We start from the raw sequence: 23,368 nt of genomic DNA, 5'->3' as shown, positions 1-23,368 counted from the left end.
AATGAGGTACGCGAAATTTGAGTCGCTTCTACTTACGGAACGGAACTGAGGGCATGTGTATGTAGACCCCCCGCAGGGTCTGGGTTGCACGTGCACGTTCATCACCCTAGCAACGGGAGGAGGGGGCAGATGCGGTACAATATGAGGTGTAACAGACAAGACCAGTGTAACAGACCAGTGCTGAGTATAAATATATATATATATATATATATATATATATATATATATATATATATATATATATATATATATCTATATCTATATATGTCTGACTGCTGGGGTATCACATTCAACGGCGCGATGGAAATGTCAATAGTCCCTTTAACAGACACCTGCATTCTGTAGCCTTAGACACACGTGTATTGACTCACCGTGGTATATATACTACCTTGAAACTCCATTCATACTGTCAGCATTCACTAACACAGGTGAGAGAGAAGGGGGGTGGGGGGGGAGGAGGAAGATAGAGAGACGAAGAGAGAGGACTAAATGACCCCCATACAGAAACAGCGGTCAGTTGAGCTCGAACCTAACAGCAGCGAAGAGAGAGAGGGAGGCGGGCAGCGCGTTGTCAAGCCCAACCGGAAGCCAAGGCATGGACGGTCAGGTTAAGGAGGTGAGAGGACCCACGGACCGTCCAACCGGACTCAAAGCTGACCGCCACAACGCTTTCGATTAGTGGGAACGTGACGTAAGCGCACCACGCTACACTACAGGCGGCTTGAGCCCCGAGGGAGAGATCTTGGCTGAAGCAGAGCGGGTGGGCCGTACTTCGAGATACTTAGTTCAGGGTAGCGAGCGCCCGAGACCAAACGCCTTGTGAGGGGGACGGTCGCTCGACGGTCTACCGTGAGCTCGGAAAAGCAGGGAGGGGCAGGTCGCAATAGGCATGGCCTGTTATAAACTCATATATTTCAACGTGCGAGGGAGGGCGGAGTTGACTCGTCTGTGCTTTGCAGCAGCGGGGCTCAACTTTGACGACGTGAGGATTCCCAATAATGAATGGGCGGCGATGAAATCGAGTAAGTATTCCACAAATTTTCACTTACTGTCTCCGTCGATAGTTTTTTTTCGCAATTCAGGTGTTTACTGATGTTTATTATTGTTTTCCTTTTTTATCACCTGGAAAAATTCGCCGTGCATTGCAAAGCCGGCGTGAGTGGACGCAGCGATATCATCTCTGGGGTCACAGGGTGCAAGTAAATGAGTCTCGCGATCGGAGTCGTGTCGCGTTGAGGGGACCCAAGACTTGGGACGATCAGAAATGCGTTATACGACCCAAGTCTCTGTCATGCACCACTTGTCATCTATAACGTCCAAAATGAGCTTACTAACACTCTTCCATTGTCCATACAGCGATGTATAGTGTTAACCGCAAAGGTTCGTTCTGCGGAAAATATTTCGTCTCTTGTGAGTCTCTCACAATGAAATATGATATATTCTATTCACGTGTTTTGTGGTTGAAAAGTAGTGTTTAGTTATCGAAGCGGACGCAAGGGAATAACCCCGTTCATCCTTTTCTATATGAATAGATCCCCTGGCCTTGAGTATTATATCCGCCATTTCTTATTTTTAGAGCGAATTGTGTACTGTTGAAGATTTACAAATTCAGGCGTACGCTTCAGCGTTGTCAGTGTCGTACAAACCTATTTAAAATGACAAAACCTTTTACTGCCGGTTCACAATAGATTGGGAACATTAAATGGAAATATGCCATTCAAGAATCGCCCGTACACGGGGAGGCTTATATATCTATCATCATTAAACTGGATTTTTATTTGACATTTCAAGGTGTGACATTTACATATCAGAATAAAATCTGTGATGGTATTGTCACGAGTGTTACTAAAAGTCAAGATTTACGTATGAAGGTCAATGGGTGTCATTCAAAGGGTACACGTGGCTGTCGCGTTTTATGTGCATGCACTTGTTTTGTTGAAGAGAGAGAGAGAGAGAGAGAGCGAGGGAGAGCGTGAGTGCGTGAGAGAGAGATAGAGAGCGCGCGAGGCAGAGAGAGCGCGTGAGAGAGAGAGCGTGAGGGAGAGAGAGAGCGTGAGAAAGAGAGATAGAGAGCGCGTGGGAGAGAGAGAGCGCGTGAGAGAGAGAGAAAGAGATAGAGAGCGCGTGAGAGAGAGAGAGATAGAGAGCGCGTGAGAGAGAGAGCGTGAGGGAGAGAGAGAGCGTGAGAGATAGAGAGCGCGTGAGGGAGAGAGCGCGCGCGAGAGAGAAAGAGACAGCGTGAGGGAGAGAGAGCGTGTGTGAGAGAGAGAGAGAGAGAGAGAGAGAGAGAGAGAGAGAGAGTTGGCCATGGAACTATTCTCTGAACAGTCTGGCTATAGTACTACTATTTCGATCTGTTATAACTGAGAAAAGTGATGTGTGATGTGAAATGGAGTTGAACGTCGCGTCCAAGATTATTGCACGTATATAGCGACGTGTGTGTGTTTGTCTGTGTGTGTGTGTGTGTGTGTGTGTGTGTGTGTGTGTGTGTGTGTGTGTGTACTAGTCAGGACTGATGCCGATTTTATAGTGCTAGCTCACTGAGGCACAGTATACTAACTCCAAGCCGTCCATTCCTTAATTTGCCCGATCAGTGCCGTGCGCCAGGCTGGGTAACAACAAATACAATCTTTTAACATCTTTTGGTATGACGCGGCCGGGGATCGAACCCCGGACCTTCCGCTCTCCGGACGGACGCTCTACCACAAGACAACGGAGGCGGTCAACTGAGAAAAGGATGCCATGGTGGACGGCAGTTTTTCTAATGTTAAAACTTTCGCCGATGACTTGGTTTGCTTGTCACGTATGTGAGTGAGTGTCGCCGTCATAATGCTTGACTATTGCTCAAAGCAACGTAAAACCATATCCACTCACACAACACTGGGTGGTAGTGTTTGTTCTCTGTATTGATTTCTTGTATGTAATAGATAGTCGGATAAAACCTTAGGAATGCGTTTGCGTGCGTTTGCACCCATCAAATTAAATTTCCAAACATCCTGGATATTTTTGGCTTTAAATCATTGGGAAAATCATGCCACATATGTGATCGTTTACCATCTTTGTGGCTGACTGTTGTCCGCTAGTGAAAAGGCCCAGGATTCATCAATAATGGGATTCACGTATTGTAGTGTATGTGTGGAATCGAACACATGTATCGGGTGTAATAGGTGAGGTGAAATGGGGTTTAACGTCGCGTCCAAGATTATTGCACTTATGTAGCGATGTGCATGCACGCGGGTTTGTGGCTGCTTGTACTAGTCCGGACTAATGCCGATTTATAGTGCTAGCTCACTGAGATACCATGCCGCAGTTTAACATGAATATAACACTCAGACACAGTATACTGACTCCGAGCCGACTAGTCCATGTTTTAGCCCCTCTATGCCGAGCGCCGTACCTTCCGCTCTCCGGGCGGACCCTCTACCACTAGACCACGGAGGCGGTTATCGGGTGTGATAAGAGCAAACGCTTTTACCACAAAGCCAACTCGCCGCCCCAGCAACGATGGACTTTTTTTACCCGTGTCTCGCTATTGTGAATAATGTATGGGAAGAATGTATGGATGTTGACCTGAGACTGATTTATATCCAAACGACATGGTGGGTACACCGTAACCCCGTGCTGAAAGCGTTCGCTCATTACGATGACGGTCCGGGTTCGAATCCTCATGTGAAACAAAGTTACATTACAGTGTTTGATGACAAGCTTTTTGATATTTTCGAAACAATACTTAAAACGGGTAGACGTAAAATAACCTATAACGATATAGGGTCACGCGTGGCTCACTCATCATACAATTCACTTGGACAGAGTTGCGTCCCTTAGGCGTGACAGAATCCTGTATCCGCGGGTTCCAATCCCAGATTACACCTGATTGTGATGCTAGGTTTGTCATCACCATACCTCGCTCGTGGGTTTCACCAAAACTGGTAACCGTCTAATTTATCACTTCCGCCTTTCCTCCAGCATCACAGCCCATTGGTCGCTGCGTTTCCATGTCTCGATGACCCGGGTTCGATTCCCCACATGGGTACAATTTTTGCAACCCCTTTCTCGTGTCCCTGCCGTGATATTGCAGGAATAAGGTTAAGAGCGGCGTAAAACAATACTTAATTAAATTGTAAAAAGGTACATAACGAGAAGCCTATCCATTGACATCTACAACGCATTTACACAATCAAACACCGTGCGTCCGACCACCCGCCTCGTTCACCCGGAACTTGTTTGATCCGATGATTTCATTGGGAACGATGTCGTGCAGATTAACGAGGTTGCACTGAGGACATTCTAGAGCAATGTTCAATCCCTGTTTCACGAGGATGGGGTCAGATCGTAAATGGTTTTACTCTTCATCACACAACCACTGTAGAATCGGGCCACCTCAGCCACTACTTGAGAATCCTCGAGTGGACGCTTGCCTTGAGCAAGTTCTTGCCTTGAACAAACACCGAGTCAACTAACGCACTAATAGAAACACAACCCGCCTGGTTACATTAAGAGTCTGGTGAAACGTTAGCAACAAAAAATACTGATCCTCTGGAGATTCTCTGAGATAAGGAATGTGTTCACATTATTGCAATTCTATCTCACCGTAGTCTCGCAGGTCCAAGAAAATATATTAGAAAAATAATCCATCTCAAGTCTAGAATGATTTGGCAAGTCTAGATTGCCTCGGCTCTAGGCCTGAAATTAAATCTGGTTCTGGGCTCCATTTGAATTAAAAAGAATTATTTGGTAGATATATATTTTTAAATAAGATACTTTATTTCTAGGATTAAATGTTACTCTAAACGCACGCTTAAGACTTACCTTGTAGCTACCATAGTGATCGTGTAATGGACTGTGTATGCGATATCTGTAAAATCCGGGTTTTCATGAAAATACATATCTATCTGATTGAAACAAAATTGAAAAAAAGCATGATGCACACGCCTCTCTATAACATAAGCGCCTGCCTCGAATTAATATCAAGCGCTTATTAAGTGATTTTCGGTAAGGAAGTTCTTCACAACCGTGGAAACGATGCGACGAATTATAACATGGCAATGCTACCAGATCGGTCATGAATGAACACATATTGCCTATATCGAAATCAATGACACCTTGCATTTCAATGTGTCACTCAGTGCCGTCACGTTACAATACTGAGTCACTGTCTTCTTCCTAGAAGTCCTAACCTAGAAAACAACACCACGTGCCGAAGTCGATGTGCAATCGATCTGCGTCAACTAGACTTTGTACCGGGCTTGAGATTGAATATACTCAGCCGTGTTGCCTCGTGCTTGCTAACGTACTCAATCTCATTGTTCGCAGTGCCTCTCCGGTCTCGGTGCAAAGGGACTCAATATCCAGGCTTTCAAAAATAGTTTATTTGCTTTTTTCTGCCAAAAGCCACGGCATAATCACCCAATATCACAAGCTGACAAAGAACGGGTAGAATTTCGCTTCCACGATTCGACTTTCAATAAAGCCTATCTTTCCACCTGCACGTCGTAAAATTGGCATTCAATATTGAATCTTTTTGAAAATAATGGCGAGTCTTGTAGTAGATTGAATAATATCGTCATTAATGGGTAATTATCGGGCCAGAACGTCACTGACACTTCCTAACGAGTATCAAATTTAAGAGCATGGCTGTTTCTATTATCTGCCATTTTTCGCGTTGTACGATTCTGAAATCAATGATTTAGACAGTCATTGCTCGAAAATAGTATAATTTTACTATGAATTATATAACTAGATACATTATTGACGAAATAAAGAAACGGGGACTGCGTGCATCCGTACGTCATTAAGTTGACATGTTTTTTATGGTAAATTTTCCCCTTAATAAATAATTGATGACAATTTATCGTTCGCTCATCGGGAAATTCGTTATTTTAAACCAACTAGCCGTATGAGAAATGGGAAATTGATTATATTAATTAGAAAGTGAGACATTAAAAGTACCGTTGCGTCGAGAAACCTGCTGCGGCTGTATTGAGCGAGTGTAGTATTTCATCGCAGATATGTTTCATTCAAAATATCCCGGCATATTGAAGGATCGTGCTTCGTTATTAACCAGTGGTTGAAACTGACAAGATATTCGCTATAAACGACAAAAACGACATTGCATTCAATGTACAGAAGTTTGTTTTATCAAACGGCATTTTTTTTAAATATAATAATTGACGGCCCTCAGAAACACAACTAACACTTTAATTGAGCGTCACAGTCAGGGTAAAATACCAATTTCTCAGGGTATTGTTGAAGAAAAATAAAAAATATATAACTTGAAGAAAACTCCTCTCTGATGAATTAATTAAATACCTGTATGTATTGACTTTCCCGGATACACAAACGATCAACGTTTATTCAGGGACGTAAGGCAATATCGGATAACTCTGGGGAGCAAACAGAGGTCGATGACGTTGGACGTCTAAGTGTACGACCCGTTTCACAGAAGATGAATTTCACGTGTAAAGCTACGCTCATACTGTGAAGATTTATGGCAGTAATTGTGCCACTGTCCTTCATTGACACAGGGGCGGTTGGGTAGCCTAGTGGTTAAAGCGTTCGCTCGTCACGCCGAAGACCCGGGTTCGATTCCCGACATGGGTACAATGTGTGAAGCCCAGTTCTGATGTCCCCCGCTGTGATATTGCTGGAATATTGCTAAAAGCTGCGTAAAACCATACTCACTCACTCACTCACTATAGAGGTTGAATCATGTTTTGTTCTTGTCACGGAACATCCGGATTTAGTGTTTTAGTGCCGCTCACGGATTCACAATGTGAATCCCATTGTTTCGTGAATAATGCTTACAGCTGCTAACATTCCTAGCTTTACTCGTTCACATCCATGGCTTCACACTAAATTCTTACCTGAAATAGACCATGGGATGAAATGTGTGGAATATAAAGTTCTCATAAACGACGTCGTCGTCAAAGATGCGCTATTGGCGGGAACAAGATGATATCGATTCGAGTGTTGGGTTATTTCACGGGTGGCCCAGTCGTCTAAGGCACCCCGATTCTCTGTGCAGAGTTGCGTCCCTTGGGCACGCCAGAAACATATGATGATGGGTTCGAATCCCGGTTCGCCCTGATTATGTTTCTAGGTTTATCAGCACCATACCCGTGCTCGTGGGTTTCACCGAAGTGGTAAACGTCTGATACCAGCATCACGTCGGGCTTTCCCCCCACATTAAGCTGACACTCTGTGATATAACTGGAATACTGTTGAAAGCGGCGTAAAACCCAACTCACTCACTTACAATATCGCCAAAATGTTTTATGGTAGACGTGTAGAACACATTTCCAAATCGTTTCCAGAACGAAAATAATTTTGATGCAAATCCCTATTTTGTTCCAATGTTGTTTAGGTGAACAATTGACTTGTCTTTGCATGTGTTTGTGACGGATGCCACCGCTTACCTGTCGCGACCACCAGGTATCATCACTATTTCATACGCCCATGCTTATGGTGTAGTTGGAATCGTACATCGGGGTCTGCTTTTAGCAGAGATATCTGATGGTGAATGTGATGGTGATGGTGATGGGGAGGGTTGTGTTGCTCCCTTAACGCAGATTCCGGGTTAGAATAGGTCTTCAGCAACCCATGCTTGCCGTAAAAGGTGACTATGCTTGTCGTAAAAGGCGACTAACGGGATCGGGTGGTCAGGCTCGCTGACTTGGTTGATGCATGTCATGGTATCGCAATTGCGTGGGAGCCGTGAAGATTCAGGGAGACGACTATAACGGGATCGGGTTGTCAAGCTCGCTGACTTGGTTGATGCATGTCATTGTGTCCAAATTGGGTAGATCGATGCTCATGATATCAAACACTTGATTGCCTGGTCCAGACTCGATTATTTAGAGACCGCCGTCATATAACTTGAATATTGCTGAGTGCGGCGTTAAACAACAAACAAACAAACAAAAGTAAAGCAAAGCAAAGGCTTCTCATACCGAAAACGTGGGTTTGATGTGGGAAGCCCATTTCCGGTGTCAGCAGCTGTGATACTGCGGGAATATCGCTAAAAGCGGCGTAAGACAATACTCTGTCATTCACTCTTGGTTATAAGCCCCGGAGATGTGAAATACCTTGAATACTGAGCAATACATGTTTGGGGTCATGAATATGTTTTGGGATATGTTTTATGAAATTGTTTGCTCAGTGTTCACTACAAAAATATATCCCCAAAACTTTTCATGACCCCTAACTTTATGTGCTCGGTATATTTCCAGTAAGAGATTTAAGAGATATTTGCTTTGGCCATAAAGAACTTCTCGTAACAGATCCTTCTTAAGTTGACATCAGAGAGAAAAAACTTACAATTTGATATCCAAACTACGGAAAATTCCACGAACAAAGAATAATTTGTTCCGGTCAGGGTATGATTAAAGTTCAAAGAAGGAAAGATTAGACGGGCTGGTGCCTGACTAACCAAAAGAAAACATGCCCCGATACTGCTTATGTTACATTGAGAGGGACTCGGGGCTTGTTTAGGTGTACGCGAGACTATCAAAACATCACCAATACCTGCTTCAGGTTGACTGGTGGAAGTCACATAAACACCGTCGTATCTACCGGCATAATCTTTCTTTTAATTTACATCTACCATAGTGACGAGTTCCACATGGATAAGATGCTTCGAAGAAACAGTGCTTCCATTCAGAAGCCTCGTGGTTTACTCGAGGCGCTCGGCGAAGGTTAACGGAATCAGGTTATTCGGCGAAAACGCCCGATGGGTTCTGAGTGTCGGTCTGAAGATAGTGCACGTATTTCTCCAGTTGCAGGGGAATGGTAGAGTACAGTAATTGAACTCAGCCTTGGCACTGGGTGCAGCCTAATTCTCGATATGTCTGCTTCTGTTTCTTGATATCAGCATCATTATCTCAGAGATGTCGAGGTGAAGTGCTTCCCGCCGAGGCGGTAAACGTTGAGGGATGGCTGTTGTTAAAGGGACACTGCCACTTTACAAAACATTATATAAGCAAGATTTATAATATGTATAATTATTATTTTTTCCCATATCGCATGATTGTTTCGATGCTCTTTTTGAGGATCATTATTTTGATATTTTTGTAATCTTAATTCTTTTATGTAGGTTTCTATAATTTTGTGTCGTTATTTTGCTTCTTTTCTTTTGCTTTTTCTTTCATTGTTTGTTTTGGCTATTTTTCATTTTAGTTTGTTGTGTATTATTTGCTTCGGGGTATTTTAGGGGGTGTTTATTTTGACAGATGAAAATAACCTTTCATGTAAAGTTTGAAATCTGATTATTTTTATTATAAAATATTATTCTGCCCTTTGTCATTGTATATAAACGCATTACTTATGTCGTTGTCGTTAGGCAGGACATAATTGTGATGGAGGCCCAGTTTGAAGTAATACTTGTGTAGTAATCAAACATAAACTCCCGTGAGTCGCATACCACGGAAAGAGCTTGAATATTGTCCATTTTGGAACTGTTGAAATCAATACTGTCGGTTGGTGTTCTGAACTACTTCCTAAGCCAACCAGATCTCGGGACTCTTTCTCTGGTCTATTTGGGCCTCAGCAATTTTTTATGGTCGCAGATGTTGTGTACTTTTTTTTCAAACGATTCGTCTCACGTCCGGAATGAACACGTACATTTTCTGAAGTTTACATCTCAAGGACGTATTTATATCATAGAACATTAAATGGCAGATTGGTCGGTTCTGAATTACTAAAGCCGTTTGATCCAAGGGTTGTAAAATCGTCAGGTTGAATGGCTGCGTTGTGGTGCTTGAACTAAGACTTGGCCTCTATAGCCTGAACAACGGGTTCAGACCAGACCAACAAATGTAATTAAGTTTGATTAGGTCGCATGAATATCACAAAACACTACTTGGTACCATCTACGCGTCCCATTCTCTGTAAGATATGTGTTTAGACCATCAAAAACATAGGTCTAAACATGTTTAGGATTGTGTTTAACAGCTAAGCGTGTGTAGTGTCTAAAAGGGGGAAAGCCCCGTATATTCCTTAAAATTCGTTCTAGGCAATTTGAAAAAGGTGAGTTTTCTATGGGTAATTAGCGTTTAATCGGGATACATAAGTAGTGTTTACATGTTAAAGTTCTTAGGTGTCTACGCTGTGAGACGATGGCCCATTTCATGTGTCTAGAGCCTACACATGTTTAGATTGAACATAACAAATGTGTATTCCGTTTAGGATTTAACAAATTGCTAAACATGTTTAGATCTAAACATGTCTTGTATGTGATTACACTCTAAACTCATTTTTACAGTGTAGAATAACACGCGTACGACACTATCGTGTTTCAACTATTAAGAGTACTGGGCCATCAAAGGGCTACGACTGTCGTATGTTCAAGTACGATCGTGTTACGGTCGTCTTAGCGCTAAGATCGTTTTGTGGAACGGCTTCTTGGCCTATACTCTCTTCAATATACTGGTAAGTCAGGGCTCCATTCAACAAAGCAATCTTAGTAACCCTAGCACTATGATAATCGTCGTACATGCTTTAACATCAACAGCCTCAACTCTACGCGACACCGTTCCACAAAGCGATCTTAGCGCTTATTTGATCTTCCGTTCTTTATCACTGATTAACGACAGTTGTAACGCTATGGTCGCTTTATGGATCATGGCCCAGGCCTATGCTAGAGTGAGTGAGTGAGTAAGTTGGGTTTAACGCCGCTTTTAACAGTATTCCAGTTATATCACGGCGTATGTGGGAGGAAAGCCCGAAGTGATGCAGGTCTCAGACATTTACCACTTCGGTGAAACCCACGAGCACGGGTATGGTGCTGACAAACCTACAAACATAATCGACGCGAACCGGGATTCGAACCAACAATGTTAGGTTTCTGGCGTGCCCAAGGGACGCAACTCTGTACAGCGAATCGCGGCGCCTCAGACGACTGGATCCAGAATCCAGCTTTTTATAGAGAGCGTACGGTATATATATTTACATCGAGTGAATGGGTTCGTGCTTTAACAGGAACCTATATACCCCGACAACCTACAAGGGTCCATTAGCATGGCTGTGCGCCTTTAAACGCGCCGTCACTGTTTTGAATCGGATTACTGCCAAGAATGCAGATACCGCAGACAATACCAATGTACTTGACATCTTCTTAAGATTTGTTCACGTCGGATTCTCAGACATAACGAGTACCACCAAGTGGGTTTCTGTAGAGCAGCGTTGACGCAAGAGCAGGCTTGGTGTTTACGCTCAAACCGCGTTTTGTCGAACTCGGTTATCGTGGTATACTGCCCCCCGGACCTTATGGCCGGTTTCACCGGTCGCGTCAAGTGATATTAACGGGAATCGGGTTGGTTGTGTCCTTAAAGCTGAAGACGTACTGTATACAACACTGACCAGCTTACTATATATGAGGAGCACACCTACCACGAGTTATGAAAATCGCACTAAATAATCTCGAGGATACAACAAAGATGTGTATACTTAAATGGAGATTCGCACGCAAGTGTCTTTTGATATCAAATATATCTACACAATTCAATAAAAGTTAAAACGTCCGAGGCTTGCCGAGGAGTTTTAAACTTTTATCGACGAGTGTTGATATATTTGATATCAAAAGACCCAAGGGTGAGATTTTATTTATCATCCGACATCATTCTTCCAACTTCTTCAGTTTGTAGACAGTAATAAGCAGTGTCTTTAATAAGTGTAACAAGTACTGCTTACAGCTTCAGTAGCAGAGCCATTAATGATGTCATTTCATTGTGACGCCATGGCAAATATGACGTCACAATGGTCTGCAAAGCATCGTGTTGCAATTTCCTTGCAGCGATATCTACAATGTATATATCGTTTCATCTCACCCAAGCGATATCTCCTGTGGGAGCCAGTTTTGGATGATAATATGCTATATCTACGAGGTAGGAAAATGCTTTATATCCTGAATCTACAGGATAGAAAGAGAAGTTTAATATTCCAGAGTTCCCAGACAGGATTAGCACGCTTTATTTCCAACATTTACGCCACACGATGAGCACAACATTTTTAATGTGCGAAACACACTTTATATCCTACAGGTACGATATAGGGTTGGTTGGTTTGTTGTTTAACGCCGCACTCAGCAATATTCCAGCTATATGACAGCGGTCTGTAAATAATCGAGTCTGGACCAGACGCAATTGGGATCGATGACATGCATCAACCAAGTCAGCAAGCCTGACCACCCGATCCCGTTAGTCGCCTTTTACGACAAGCATAGTCACCTTTTACGGCAAGCATGGGTCGCTGAAGACCTATTCTACCCTTTATAAACTATGCGATATTCGCTTCATACCCTACAGGTACAAGATACGAGGAGCACACTTTATCTCCTACATGTACCAGAAAGAGGAACGTACCGGTACTTTATATCCTATAGGTACAAGATATAAGGACCACACTTTATATCCTCTATCAACAAGATAAGATAACCAAACTTTATATGATATATCTACAAGATACAACATTTTGGTACAAAATAGGATTACACTTAAGTTTTTTAACCCGCATCTACGATATATGAGGACGAAACTTTATATAAAATTGTTTTTATTTTCCTAGATAGTACCAAGGCGATTGTCCATTTATGCAACCGTTATAATCCATCTGACAACCTTTTTTACGATAACCGAACCATTCCACATCCGCTGATACCTTAAATAAAAAAGATTCCAATCGAAACGTACCATCGAAATGTATGATTTAACTATATCATTAAGTGATTCCAAATCGTACATAGTTGGAATCCTTGGAGGAATTCATGGCACCATAACAGTTCCGTGTATCGTTTGCACCAGGCAGTTAAAACAAAAACGGTTCCCATGAAACAAGAAGCCTGTGGCATTTGGGAGAACAGGAAGCACTTGTAACGTTAGTATGTTGTGTAGTACTTGAAATGTCAAGAGGTGAGAAAGGTTAACGATCCGTCCACACTAGACGAATGAACCAAGCGGCAATCAACCCTACCGTCTTAGGTGTCCGTTAAGTGGTGTACTTGTGTATGTGCGCAGACATAGATGTAGTCTTTCCAAGTCTGCACTGTGCCATAAATATCATTGTCACTCAAACATGCCATCAACACATGCTGCCTTGCCACATATGTCACAACCTCAGTTCCACGTCAACGTCAACGTCAACGTCAACAATCACTGTCATGTTACAGATAACAGTGACCAATCGCTGTCACGCCTCACACACCTTCAACACTCACTGTCGTGATAAACGACCGTCAACACTCACTGTCATGTTACTCACGCCGTCAACACTCACTGTCTTGTTACTCACGCCGTCAACACTCACTGTCTTGTTACTCACGCCGTCAACACTCACTGTCTTGTTACATACGCCGTCAACACTCACTGTCTTGTTACTCACGCCGTCAACACTCACTGTCTTGTTACTCACGCCGTCAACACTCACTGTCTTGTTACACGAGCCGTCAACACTCACTGTCATGTTACTCACGCCGTCAACACTCACTGTCTTGTTACTCACGCCGTCAACACTCACTGTCTTGTTACACGAGCCGTCAACACTCACTGTCTTGTTACTCACGCCGTCAACACTCACTGTCTTGTTACACGAGCCGTCAACACTCACTGTCTTGTTACACGAGCCGTCAACACTCACTGTCTTGTTACTCACGCCGTCAACACTCACTGTCTTGTTACACGAGCCGTCAACAGTCACTGTCTTGTTACATACGCCGTCAACACTCACTGTCTTGTTACTCACGCCGTCAACACTCACTGTCTTGTTACACGAGCCGTCAACAGTCACTGTCTTGTTACACACGCCGTCAACAGTCACTGTCTTGTTACATACGCCGTCAACACTCACTGTCTTGTTACTCACGCCGTCAACACTCACTGTCTTGTTACATACGCCGTCAACACTCACTGTCTTGTTACTCACGCCGTCAACACTCACTGTCTTGTTACTCACGCCGTCAACACTCACTGTCTTGTTACATACGCCGTCAACACTCACTGTCTTGTTACATTCGCCGTCAACACTCACTGTCTTGTTACTCACGCCGTCAACACTCACTGTCTTGTTACTCAAGCCGTTAACACTCACTGTCTTGTTACTCAAGCCGTCAACACTCACTGTCTTGTTACTCACGCCGTCAACACTCACTGTCTTGTTACTCACGCCGTCAACACTCACTGTCTTGTTACATACGCCGTCAACACTTACTGTCTTGTTACTCAAGCCGTCAACACTCACTGTCTTGTTACTCAAGCCGTCAACACTCACTGTCTTGTTACTCACGCCGTCAACACTCACTTACTTGTTACATACGCCGTCAACACTCACTGTCTTGTTACTCAAGCCGTCAACACTCACTGTCTTGTTACTCAAGCCGTCAACACTCACTGTCTTGTTACTCAAGCCGTCAACACTCACTGTCTTGTTACTCAAGCCGTCAACACTCACTGTCTTGTTACTCACGCCGTCAACACTCACTGTCTTGTTACTCAAGCCGTCAACACTCACTGTCTTGTTACTCAAGCCGTCAACACTCACTGTCTTGTTACATACGCCGTCAACACTCACTGTCTTGTTACTCACGCCGTCAACACTCACTGTCTTGTTACTCACGCCGTCAACACTCACTGTCTTGTTACATACGCCGTCAACACTCACTGTCTTGTTACTCAAGCCGTCAACACTCACTGTCTTGTTACTCACGCCGTCAACACTCACTGTCTTGTTACATACGCCGTCAACACTCACTGTCTTGTTACTCACGCCGTCAACACTCACTGTCTTGTTACACGAGCCGTCAACAGTCACTGTCTTGTTACACACGCCGTCAACAGTCACTGTCTTGTTACTCATGCCGTCAACACTCACTTACTTGTTACATACGCCGTCAACACTCACTGTCTTGTTACTCACGCCGTCAACACTCACTGTCTTGTTACTCACGCTGTCAACACTCACTGTCTTGTTACACGAGCCGTCAACAGTCACTGTCTTGTTACATACGCCGTCAACACTCACTGTCTTGTTACTCAAGCCGTCAACACTCACTGTCTTGTTACATACGCCGTCAACACTCACTGTCTTGTTACTCACGCCGTCAACACTCACTGTCTTGTTACACGAGCCGTCAACAGTCACTGGCATGTAACATACGCCGTCAACAGTCACTGTCTTGTTACACGAGCCGTCAACACTCACTGTCTTGTAACACGAGCCGTCAACACTCACTGTCTTGTTACACGAGCCGTCAACACTCACTGGCATGTTACATACGCCGTCAACACTCACTTACTTGTTACTCACGCCGTCAACAGTCACTGTCTTGTTACTCACGCCGTCAACACTCACTGTCTTGTTACATACGCCGTCAACACTCACTGTCTTGTTACTCACGCCGTCAACACTCACTGTCTTGTTACACGAGCCGTCAACAGTCACTGTCTTGTTACACACGCCGTCAACAGTCACTGTCTTGTTACTCATGCCGTCAACACTCACTTACTTGTTACATACGCCGTCAACACTCACTGTCTTGTTACACACGCCGTCAACACTCACTGTCTTGTTACTCACGCCGTCAACACTCACTGTCTTGTTACTCACGCTGTCAACACTCACTGTCTTGTTACACGAGCCGTCAACACTCACTGTCTTGTTACTCACGCCGTCAACACTCACTGTCTTGTTACTCACGCTGTCAACACTCACTGTCTTGTTACACGAGCCGTCAACACTCACTGTCTTGTTACACGAGCCGTCAACAGTCACTGTCTTGTTACACACGCCGTCAACAGTCACTGTCTTGTTACTCATGCCGTCAACACTCACTTACTTGTTACATACGCCGTCAACACTCACTGTCTTGTTACACACGCCGTCAACACTCACTGTCTTGTTACTCACGCCGTCAACACTCACTGTCTTGTTACTCACGCTGTCAACACTCACTGTCTTGTTACACGAGCCGTCAACACTCACTGTCTTGTTACTCACGCCGTCAACACTCACTGTCTTGTTACTCACGCCGTCAACACTCACTGTCTTGTTACTCACGCTGTCAACACTCACTGTCTTGTTACACGAGCCGTCAACACTCACTGTCTTGTTACACGAGCCGTCAACAGTCACTGGCATGTAACATACGCCGTCAACAGTCACTGTCTTGTTACACGAGCCGTCAACACTCACTGTCTTGTAACACGAGCCGTCAACACTCACTGTCTTGTTACACGAGCCGTCAACACTCACTGGCATGTTACATACGCCGTCAACAGTCACTGTCTTGTTACTCATGCCGTCAACACTCACTGTCTTGTTACACGAGCCGTCAACAGTCACTGGCATGTTACGCCGTCAACAGTCACTGTCTTGTTACATACGCCGTCAACACTCACTGTCTTGTTACAGAGCCGTCAACAGTCACTGTCTTGTTACTCACGCCGTCAACACTCACTATCTTGATACTCACGCCGTCAACACTCACTGTCTTGTTACATTCGCCGTCAACACTCACTGTCTTGTTACATTCGCCGTCAACACTCACTGTCTTGATACTCACGCCGTCAACACTCACTGTCTTGTTACATACGCCGTCAACACTCACTGTCTTGATACTCACGCCGTCAACACTCACTGTCTTGTTACATACGCCGTCAACACTCACTGTCTTGATACTCACGCCGTCAACACTCACTGTCTTGTTACACACGCCGTCAACACTCACTGTCTTGTTACATACGCGGTCAACACTCACTGTCTTGTTACACACGCCGTCAACACTTACTGTCTTGTTACATACGCCGTCAACACTCACTGTCTTGTTACATACGCCGTCAACACTCAGTCTTGTTACACACGCCGTCAACACTTACTGTCTTGTTACACGAGCCGTCAACACTCACTGTCTTGTTACATACGCCGTCAACACTCACTGTCTTGTTACTCACGCCGTCAACACTCACTGTCTTGTTACACACGCCGTCAACACTTACTGCCTTGTTACATACGCCGTCAACACTCACTGTCTTGTTACATACGCCGTCAACACTCACTGTCTTGTTACATACGCCGTCAACACTCACTGTCTTGTTACATACGCCGTCAACACTCACTGTCTTGTTACTCACGCCGTCAACACTCACTGTCTTGTTACACGAGCCGTCAACAGTCACTGGCATGTAACATACGCCGTCAACAGTCACTGTCTTGTTACACGAGCCGTCAACACTCACTGTCTTGTAACACGAGCCGTCAACACTCACTGTCTTGTTACACGAGCCGTCAACACTCACTGGCATGTTACATACGCCGTCAACACTCACTTACTTGTTACTCACGCCGTCAACAGTCACTGTCTTGTTACTCACGCCGTCAACACTCACTGTCTTGTTACATACGCCGTCAACACTCACTGTCTTGTTACTCACGCCGTCAACACTCACTGTCTTGTTACACGAGCCGTCAACAGTCACTGTCTTGTTACACACGCCGTCAACAGTCACTGTCTTGTTACTCATGCCGTCAACACTCACTTACTTGTTACATACGCCGTCAACACTCACTGTCTTGTTACACACGCCGTCAACACTCACTGTCTTGTTACTCACGCCGTCAACACTCACTGTCTTGTTACTCACGCTGTCAACACTCACTGTCTTGTTACACGAGCCGTCAACACTCACTGTCTTGTTACTCACGCCGTCAACACTCACTGTCTTGTTACTCACGCTGTCAACACTCACTGTCTTGTTACACGAGCCGTCAACACTCACTGTCTTGTTACACGAGCCGTCAACAGTCACTGTCTTGTTACACACGCCGTCAACAGTCACTGTCTTGTTACTCATGCCGTCAACACTCACTTACTTGTTACATACGCCGTCAACACTCACTGTCTTGTTACACACGCCGTCAACACTCACTGTCTTGTTACTCACGCCGTCAACACTCACTGTCTTGTTACTCACGCTGTCAACACTCACTGTCTTGTTACACGAGCCGTCAACACTCACTGTCTTGTTACTCACGCCGTCAACACTCACTGTCTTGTTACTCACGCCGTCAACACTCACTGTCTTGTTACTCACGCTGTCAACACTCACTGTCTTGTTACACGAGCCGTCAACACTCACTGTCTTGTTACTCACGCCGTCAACACTCACTGTCTTGTTACACGAGCCGTCAACAGTCACTGGCATGTAACATACGCCGTCAACAGTCACTGTCTTGTTACACGAGCCGTCAACACTCACTGTCTTGTAACACGAGCCGTCAACACTCACTGTCTTGTTACACGAGCCGTCAACACTCACTGGCATGTTACATATGCCGTCAACAGTCACTGTCTTGTTACTCATGCCGTCAACACTCACTGTCTTGTTACACGAGCCGTCAACAGTCACTGGCATGTTACGCCGTCAACAGTCACTGTCTTGTTACATACGCCGTCAACACTCACTGTCTTGTTACAGAGCCGTCAACAGTCACTGTCTTGTTACTCACGCCGTCAACACTCACTATCTTGATACTCACGCCGTCAACACTCACTGTCTTGTTACATTCGCCGTCAACACTCACTGTCTTGTTACATTCGCCGTCAACACTCACTGTCTTGATACTCACGCCGTCAACACTCACTGTCTTGTTACATACGCCGTCAACACTCACTGTCTTGATACTCACGCCGTCAACACTCACTGTCTTGTTACATACGCCGTCAACACTCACTGTCTTGATACTCACGCCGTCAACACTCACTGTCTTGTTACACACGCCGTCAACACTCACTGTCTTGTTACATACGCGGTCAACACTCACTGTCTTGTTACACACGCCGTCAACACTTACTGTCTTGTTACATACGCCGTCAACACTCACTGTCTTGTTACATACGCCGTCAACACTCAGTCTTGTTACACACGCCGTCAACACTTACTGTCTTGTTACACGAGCCGTCAACACTCACTGTCTTGTTACATACGCCGTCAACACTCACTGTCTTGTTACTCACGCCGTCAACACTCACTGTCTTGTTACACACGCCGTCAACACTTACTGCCTTGTTACATACGCCGTCAACACTCACTGTCTTGTTACATACGCCGTCAACACTCACTGTCTTGTTACATACGCCGTCAACACTCACTGTCTTATTACTTACGCCGTCAACACTCACTGTCTTGTTACATACACCACAGATTGCCATTCTGCACATAAGGTAGTCAGACAATGACAGCCACGATACACATACCGGAAACAATGACAGCCACGATACACATACCGGAAACAATGACAGCTACGATACACATACCGGAAACGATGACTGCTACGATACACATACCGGAAACAATGACAGCTACGATACACATACCGGAAACAATGACAGCCACGATATACATACCAGAAACTATGACTGCCACGATACACATACCGAAAACAATGACGGTACGATACACATACCGGAAACAATGACAGCCACGATATACATACCAGAAACAATGACAGCTACGATACACATACCGGGGACAATGACATCTACGATACACATACCGGAAACAATGACAGCTACGATACACATACCGGAAACAATTACAGCCACGATACACACACCGGAAACAATGACAGCCACGATACACATACCGGAAACAATGACAGCTACGGTACACATACCGGGGACAATGACAGCTACGGTACACATACCGGAAACAATGACAGCTACGATACACATACCGGAAACAATGACAGCTACGATACACATACCGGGGACAATGACAGCCACGATACACACTGCACACATTATGTTGACAAGTACGGCCACGCCCCAGTGTTTGTTTGTTTTTTGTTTAACGCTGCATTCGGCAATTGTCCAGGTATATGATAGCGGTCTGTAAATAAATCGAGTCTGGATCAGACAACTGATTGACGTGATGAGCATCGATCCACGCAATTGGGATACAATGACATGCATCAACCAAGTCAGCGATCCTGACTACCCGATCCCGTTAGACGCCTCTTACGGCAAGCATAGTCGCCTTTTACAGCAAGCATCTTACTGGGGGTAAAACATAAAACAAACAAACACTGGGGCGTGGCCGTACTTGTCAACATAATGTGTGCAGTGTGTATCGATGCTTCATGATGTCAATCACTGGATTGTCTGGTGCAGACTCGATTATTTACAGACCGCCGTCATATAGTTGGAATATTGCTGAGTGCGGCGAAAAAGAACCAACCATCCCTGAGTAAGTAGTAAAATGTGGGCATATCCTGCCCCATCGATGACATCAGTCACAAACACATGCGCAGGCATGTCAATTGTTCACCTGGAAAAAACACGGACATATTTGTTACAAGTCAAAATAGGGATTTGCATCGGACATACTTTGTGTCACTGATGCGTCTAATTTGAAAATGACAACATGTTTCTACCATAAAACGTTTTGAAAGCTTTGCTGACGCCTTGAATGTTGTAACTTGATGAACCAACTTTTGCGCAAGAGTCGTATGGCGGTTTCTGAAATCTTCGAAGAAAGAGCATGCTCGATTGTATCGGCACAAAACAACATCTACCACACAAAAAAGGATCGGGCGGTCATTCTCTTTGAGGGTCGGTCGGGTAGCCTAGTGGTTAAAGTATACGACCCAAACTGCCCTAAATTTACAGTGACATTACCATCTGATACTACCGGGTACCCATTCACTGCTGGGTGAACATAGGCATATTTCAAACAAAGTCACTTCACTAAAGAGACATCACAGGTGCTTCAGTGTGGAGCAGGATATATGTACCAAGGTATATACTCTGAAAAAACATCTTATCCTACCGGGTACCCATTCATTGCCTGTTGAACAGAGACATATTTCGAACAAAGTCACTTCACTAAAGGGACATCACCGGTGCTTCAGTTTTGAACAGGATGTATGTACCCAGATGTTTACTCTGAAAAAGTCCGTAGGATTTATGTGATAGAATTGGTCCCAATTATTGAGGTAAAATCAACGTTGATGGATCGATCGTCAGTCCCAGCGACTGGTTTTATTGAGAGACATTAATACCATGATGACGTTGGTCATAATATCAACCACTAGTTTGTATGGCCCAAAGTCTCTTATTCACATTTCATGACACCGCAGCAGCAGGGCGCACGTCACCAGTGCCAGATTCAAAGTGGTGCATGCGAGTCTCACCGTTCCACCAGCTCACTCAGGACGTCAAATGACACTTTTGAAAAAAAAAACGTCTGAGAAGTGATCTCACCTGGTCCGACACTGTCACACTTTATACAACGTGTTCAAACCGAACCCCCTACACTCTGACTTGCCTCTTTTGTATAGATGTGTCAGTCCTTGTCACGCTAGGTCACGCGAGCGCGAGCAACCCAGCTGCCACGTTGTGACCTTGACCTTCATTCAGCGGTCACGTTATCAAGTGTATATATAGAAGCAAATTCGCCGCACCGGAGTGCAAGCAAATGAACCGCATGCACTTCTTGTAAACTGGTTTTGTTTTGAGCTCACATTGTTATGAATCCGCATAGGTGGTGGACGTTTGATGTCGCCCCAAGACACCTATGTGTAATGTTTATGCTAGCCGTTGAAATACTATGTCAAAATCTCGCGAAATACGACCTTTATAATACTGCTTTAATGGGTGTTATAGGAAGGCTGAAGCCACTCGGTGCGGGTTCTCTTGGTGCTGTTGGAATTCGGCGTGCTTTTACATACATGCAGAGCAGAGATAGATATGTTTACGCCTGTGTGATCGTGATAACGTGCGAGGGATACCGAGACTGCATTGGCGTGATTTTGATATCCCAGCCGAAGGAGATGCCGACGTTACGCAGCTTGGATTGCAAACTTGAATCTTCGTGCAGGGAGTGGCTGCAGCATATAGAGTAACTGCAGATCATTTAGACACCATGATAGGTAGAAACTGAACTGAAATAAGGATTAACGTCACACTTATATTGGGGGTGGTCGGGTAGCCTAGTGGTTAAAGCGTTCGCTCGTCACGCCGAAGACCCGGGTTCGATTCCCCACATGTGTCCCCCTCCGTGATATTGCTGGAATATTGCTAAAAGCGGCGCAAAACCATACTCACTCACTCACTACACTTATATTGCGACGTGCATACACGTGTGTGTGTGTGTGTGTGCGCGCGTGTGGGTGTGCGTGTGCGTGTGCGTGCGTGTTTATGTGTGTGTGTTCTGCTTGTATTACGCAGGACTAATTTCGGTGTTATAGTACTATCCTCCTTAGATACCATCCCGCAGTTTAACATTGATACCCACTCAGACAGAGTATACTGACTCCGAATAGTCCTTGCGTCATCCCCTTGATGCCGAGCGCCAGGCACGACAACAACAAGAACCATTTTAACGTCTTTTGGTACGACGGGACCGAGGGTCGGCCAACCAACTTTCTGCTCCAACTTACATACGCTCTATCCCCTTGACCACAACCGCGGGCCCGATAATATAACGTAACAGAGTCCGTTGCGCGTAAAAGGAGTGAGTGAGTATGGTTTTACGCCGCTTTTAGCAATATTCCAGCAATATCACGGCGGGGAACACTAGAAATGGGCTTCACACATTGTACCCATGTCGGGAATCGCACCCGGGTCTACGGCGTGACGAGCGAACGATTTAACCACTAGGCTACCCGACCGTCCCCGCGTAAATGGAAAAGTGGCCTTGAAAAGTATAATAGATCACTGAACATCTCAGATTATCGACAGATTAGCACAATTCAAAGTTAACTTAGTTCAAATCTATGAATTAATCTGAATTTAGATTTTAAGGATCAGCAGAAATTCAAACCGCGATACGCGTATATCTCATTTGATTACTGTTAGTTAAAACCTGTTGTATGTATATAACAATACGGGATAAGTATGGAACTGAATATAAAGATGACCATTTTAAATAGTATCTACATTACATATGGTATGACCTGACTATTCCGGGCCTCAATAAACTGGTCACTTTTGTGCCAGAGAAGTGGCAACTTAAAAATTAGCAGTTATAACTATTTTTAGTCCGTAAATTCGATATATGATGGAAACAAACCCCCATTTCTTTATATAGTTTCACGCTGTGTGTGTTCCGAGCAGGCTAAGAAGCGGTATTGTATTTGCTCACTAAAACAGAAACCGGCGTATTAACGAAACGTAGGAAGGATTGATGGGTTTCTGAAACCGGAGTGATAACAAATTAAAGTTGAAACCTCCGAGGCAACGTAGTTTTGTCTTCAGCATGAATGGAGACAGTATTTGTAGCTGTTTCGTGTATGCATTACTCCAGGAACACACAGAAATGTTTCGTTCGCGTTGCGAGTGCACCCAAGTCACGCTTGTTTTTTGGGTTTAATAATTCATGGTGAC

At 44.6% G+C, this 23,368-nt stretch overlaps 1 protein-coding gene across 1 annotated transcript in view; it reads left to right on the top strand.

Moving 5' to 3' along the window:
* Positions 1-790: 790 nt before the first annotated feature.
* Positions 791-23,368, top strand: part of LOC139445972 (S-crystallin SL11-like) — a 52,129-nt gene continuing 29,551 nt past the window's right edge. Inside the window, exon 1 of the mRNA XM_071227221.1 lies at positions 791-1,022. Coding sequence (XP_071083322.1) covers positions 890-1,022 — 133 coding nt within the window. The 5' untranslated portion in view covers positions 791-889. The remainder of the gene's footprint in view (positions 1,023-23,368) is intronic.

Source organism: Haliotis cracherodii, unplaced genomic scaffold (assembly GCF_022045235.1).
Source record: "Haliotis cracherodii isolate W230 unplaced genomic scaffold, xgHalCrac1.p SCAF_6, whole genome shotgun sequence".
Taxonomy (NCBI): Eukaryota; Metazoa; Mollusca; class Gastropoda; order Lepetellida; family Haliotidae; genus Haliotis; species Haliotis cracherodii.
Note: the sequence above shows the minus strand (reverse complement) of the source record. Positions and strands in the feature narration are given on the sequence as shown.